Raw genomic sequence first — 4,488 nt, forward strand, 5'->3', positions numbered from 1 at the left:
CGCGGGGGCGGGGCGGCTGCTGCGGGCGGCTGGGCGGGCCTGGCTGCCCGCCTGACTGCCCGCCTGACTGCCCCGCGAGGCAGGCCCGCCCGACCCGTCCCTCCCCCTGTCGTCGCGGGCCCCGCCCGCCTCGCCGCCGTGCGCCGGAGGAGGCGGAGGGGGAGGGGGAGGCCGTGTTGTTGCGTCTCCGTGCCGCCGAGGCAGCCCGGATGGCGGAGGGTGCCGTCCGGCGGGCGGCGGAGGCGGCGGCACGGAGCGGTGCGGCGGTGGCGGCGGCTGCGATGGCGGCGGCGGAGGGCGCGGGCCGGTTGGGTAGTGGCCAGGGCCGCTAGGCGGAGCCCTCGGGCCAGGCGTCGGCGCCGGAGGAGGCTGAAGGCGTGGCGACGGGAGCGGCGGAGGCGGCGGCCTCGCGAAGCGCGGCGACTCTGCTACGGTCTGACCGTTCCCCGCCGGCGGCTGGGCTGCCGCCGCGTCCCGGCCGCGCGAGGCGGGTCGCTCCTCCTCGCTCAGCTCCGAGCGGATCGCGCCGTAGAGGCGACTGGAGGCCCAGTCTCGCGTCAAGAGGCTCGCGTGGAGAGCAGAGGAGCTGCCGGCGCCGTGGCTGCCGGCGCGGCCGAGCTTGGCCGCGAGCGTGCGTTGCGTGGCCTCCGAGCCGGTGTCGCCGGGGAGCCCGTGCGCATGGCTCAGTGCAAGATTGAGCAGGTGCTCGAGTTGCCTCACCGGCACACTCGGCGCCGCGCCCACCTCGCAGAGCTCCGCGTCGAGCTCCTTGGCAGCTCCGAGGTGGCCCTCGTTCTGCAGGAACTGGTGCACTAGCGCGAGTATCTCGCGCCGGTCGAGGCGCCAGAGGTCGGTGGCCATGCGGGAGCCGAAAAGTAGCTGGCGCACAGCAGCACGCCCTGAAGCCCAAAAGCTTGAGCAGGTCCCACCAAGGGTCCCACAAGGCCCGGGGCAAGGCAAGGGAACCCCCCGCCGCGAATGCGAGGTGGCATGAAGGTCGCTGCAAGAATTGGTGAGAAACTGCGGAGAGAGATAGGAAGTGGTAGACGCCCGAGGGTGGGCGACGGCTAACACCACACTTCTCCCCTAAAATCCCTGTGTGGGAGAGAGAGAGATCTCTCTCTCTGTGTGGTGGCGGCGTACCGTCCTCCCATCCCTCCCTGGGGTTGTCTGTTTTCTTTCTTTCTTTTTTACCCCCGCGCCTCGGCGAGCCTCGGCGAGACAGTGTTAGCGTTTTGTGCAAGTTCCTCCAAGGGATTTTTCGCGTGTCTTGACTGCCCGCCACTGTGTGCTGTAGTGCTATTTCTGGGGTTCCTTCGTAACCCTGAGTCACAGTGCGCACCCCGCCCCGCTCACAGGGCGTGCATCACACAGGTGGACTGTGCCACGGTTTCTCTCTCGTTTGACTCGAGAAATAAAAAACTCCGGCTCTTCTGCGAGAGCTCTTGCAGGCGAGCCGATCCAGCCCGCGCCGCGCCTTCTCGCCCTCTCCTCCACGCTCCCATGCCTTTCGGGCTGATGACGCTCACGACGATGGCCAGCTGCGTCGCGCCGCGCTGCAGACACGCAGCGAGCACGCTCGGCTCCTCCGCCGCGTTAGGCCGCAGGGCCGCCCGCGTGCTCTCGGCACCGCGATGTGCTGCGAGCACCTTGGCAGACGCAGGCGCGGCGGCGGAGACGGCGGAGGCGCCGGGCGGCGGCGGCGCGGCTGGCGTCAAGAAGCGGGTGCTCTCGGGCGTGCAGCCCACCGGAGTCTTGCACCTCGGCAACTACCTCGGCGCGATCCGGCAGTGGGTCGCCAACCAGGAGTCATATGACAACTTCTTCTGCGTGGTGGACTCGCACGCGATCACGCAGCCGCACGACCCGAAGGAGCTCTCGCAGGCCACCTACCGGACCGCGGCCCTCTACCTCGCGGCTGGCATCGACCCCAAGCGCTCAAACATCTTTGTCCAGTCGCACGTCTCTGCGCACTCCGAGCTGATGCACTCTCCACCTGGGAGGCGGGCGGCGCGGCTCCTCGCACCTCTCCACCGGTGGCGATGTGAGCAGGTGGATGCTCAACTGCGCCACGCCGATGGGCTGGCTCGAGAAGATGATCCAGTACAAGGAGAAGTCGCAGCGCGCCGCCAACGCAAAGAGCGTCTCGGTCGGCCTCTTCGACTACCCAGTGCTGATGGCAGCGGACATCCTGCTCTACCAGGTGAGACCGCCCCCCCTCCCGCAGCCTCCCGCCCCTCCCCGCAGCCCTCACACAGGATGCAGACTCCGCGGCCCCGGCCGGCCCGCAGCCCTCCCGCCGCTCCTCGACCTCGACCCTCCTCCCGCACAGTCCTCGGCCCGGCGCCGACCTTCTCCTCGCCGACCCTCTCCTCGCCCCCACCTAGGCGCAGCTCGTCCCTGTGGGCGATGACCAGCGGCAGCACCTCGAGCTCACGCGCGACATCGCCCGCCGCTTCAACGACAAGTACGCCAAGAAGAAGAAGCGCAAGGTCTTCGTCGAGCCGGAGGCGCTCATCGTCAAGTCAAACGCGCGCGTGATGAGCCTGCAGGACGGGACCGCAAAGATGTCAAAGTCGGACGCAAACGACCTCTCGCGCATCAACCTCCTCGACAGCCCGGACGAGATCCGGAGGAAGATCAAAAAGTGCAAGACGGACTCGATCAAGGGGATCGGCTACTCGCCCGACCGGCCGGAGGCGAACAACCTGCTGGGCATCTACGAGGCGATGACGGGCAAGAGCAAGGAGGAGGTGGAGGCGGAGGCCGCCACCTGGGTTGGCTGGGGCACCTTCAAGCCGCTGCTCGCCGACGCGCTGATTGCGCACCTCGAGCCGCTGCAGGCGCGGTACGCGGAGCTGGTCGCCGAGCCGGAGTACCTCGCCTCGGTGCTGCGGGAGGGCGCCGAGGCGGCGGACGAGACGGCGAGCCGCACGCTCGCCGACGCGAAGCGGGCGATGGGCTTCACGCTGCCGGGCGAGACGCCCAAGTTTTGAGGAGGCGGAGGCGGGCGGTGCTGCGGCCGGGGCCTGGCCCAGAGTGAAGAGGCTCTCACCAAAGAATTCTTAAAATACAAGCCTCTCTCACAGCACACTGGCACGACAAGGGCGCGGATTTCTCGGACTTCCACCGGCTCTCCCAAAGAAAAAAATCTTCGCCAACAAGCGAGTTCGCGCGCGGCAAGAGCCTGACCCTGTCGAGCACTCCAGATCTCACCTGGTTGCAAGACCATTGATAAGCTTCATGTCCAGCCGAAGGCAGCACGCCGCGCCTGTCCGGTACGGCGAATTTGAAATGGGCGAGTCGAGCGACGACGAGGCGCCGATCCCGCGCCGCCGGCCGGCCAAGCCAAAGGCGGCTCCTGCGGCGGCTCCTGCGGCCGCTCCGGCGCCAATCAAGTTCAAGCTGACCGTGGGCGGGCAGCCGGTTCCCGATGCCGCGGCCGGCGAGGCTGATGAGCCGCCGGCGCCCCCTCCGCCGCAGTTCTCCCGCGAGGAGTCTGAGCTGCTTGAGCGGTACGCGCAGCTGCGGGAGGCGGCAAACGCCGCCCGCTCTTCCGCCGGTGGCAAAGCGGCCGCTGAAAAGGAAACCGCGAGCTTGCTGCCCGGGGAGGCTGCGGCGGCGTTGCGTGCCGACGGTGCCGGTCAAAAGTCGTTCAAGAGACCCACGGCCAAGCGGGGCAGGAGGCCGCCCGGCACAGAGGCGGCCGGGTTTGGAGTGGGCGCGTCTGCACCGCCCCCACTGCCGCACGCATGGCCGTGATCGAGTAGGTATGGTACAAACAACACGAATTACGTAAGACTCTATAGACTTCCTTTACCCTTTTCGGCCCCCCTGGGTGATGCTCTGATAAACCCTCCGGATCTTCGACAAAGGTCGGATATTTCTTTTTTCAAAGTGCAAGGTGTGAATAAGAGGTTTATGATAGGGCTACTACGACGAACTATGCGGCAATCGACTGGGCGCCTGGCGCCCGACCACCCCCGCGCAAAGACCTCGTAGTAGCCCTCCCCGTAACCGACTTGTCCAGGCCGCTGTCGCCGCGCAGATCGGCGCGAGCAGTCGCTCGAGGGGCTCTACTGGCTGGCGGTGCTCAAGGGGAAGGCGTACACGCTGGCCGAGGACACGGTCGTCAACACCGACACCATCCCCGCGGGCTATCTCGTGGTCAAGGCGCAGTGGCTCAGGCTCGAGCAACGCGAGTGCGAGGGCAAGCTTCGCTCCTACACGCTGCTCGAGGCCGAGACGCTCATCATCGTGAATCACATGGTGCGGCTGGCGGGCTTGCGCTTCTCGCCCGGCCCGGGCGGCCCTGCGGACCGCCAGCTGAGGAGCGCGCGCGAGAAGCTCTATTATATTGGCCTACAGACGCATACTCGCTCGAGGCGTGCTGCAGTGAAGGCTAGTGCCATTTCACTGTGGCACAGCTCGCGTTACAAAACCTTGATTTGACCATTTGCGCCATTTTGTCCCTCTCGGTGCCTTCCA

The 4,488-nt window shown here is 67.3% G+C and overlaps 2 protein-coding genes across 2 annotated transcripts; both read left to right on the top strand.

Moving 5' to 3' along the window:
* Nucleotides 1-1,533: 1,533 nt before the first annotated feature.
* EMIHUDRAFT_430527 (hypothetical protein) lies at nucleotides 1,534-3,078 on the top strand (the record flags this gene model as incomplete). Its single annotated transcript, XM_005774365.1, is given in 3 exon segments — nucleotides 1,534-2,036; nucleotides 2,053-2,203; nucleotides 2,388-3,078. The coding sequence occupies 3 exon segments, from the start codon at nucleotides 1,534-1,536 to the stop codon at nucleotides 2,994-2,996; spliced, it is 1,263 nt and encodes a 420-aa protein (XP_005774422.1). The 3' UTR covers nucleotides 2,997-3,078.
* Nucleotides 3,079-3,195: 117 nt separating this feature from the next.
* On the top strand, nucleotides 3,196-3,818 carry EMIHUDRAFT_368525 (hypothetical protein). The gene has a single exon (XM_005774366.1). The coding sequence runs from the start codon at nucleotides 3,295-3,297 to the stop codon at nucleotides 3,760-3,762; it is 468 nt and encodes a 155-aa protein (XP_005774423.1). The 5' UTR covers nucleotides 3,196-3,294; the 3' UTR covers nucleotides 3,763-3,818.
* Nucleotides 3,819-4,488: the final 670 nt, after the last annotated feature.

The sequence above is a fragment of the Emiliania huxleyi genome, assembly GCF_000372725.1.
Source record: "Emiliania huxleyi CCMP1516 unplaced genomic scaffold EMIHUscaffold_313, whole genome shotgun sequence".
Classification (NCBI taxonomy): domain Eukaryota; phylum Haptophyta; order Isochrysidales; family Noelaerhabdaceae; genus Emiliania; species Emiliania huxleyi.

Excerpts from the sequence above, each read along its gene's own strand:
- EMIHUDRAFT_368525 (XM_005774366.1), top strand. The coding sequence starts at position 3,295 with ATGGGCGAGTCGAGCGACGACGAGGCGCCGATCCCGCGCCGCCGGCCG.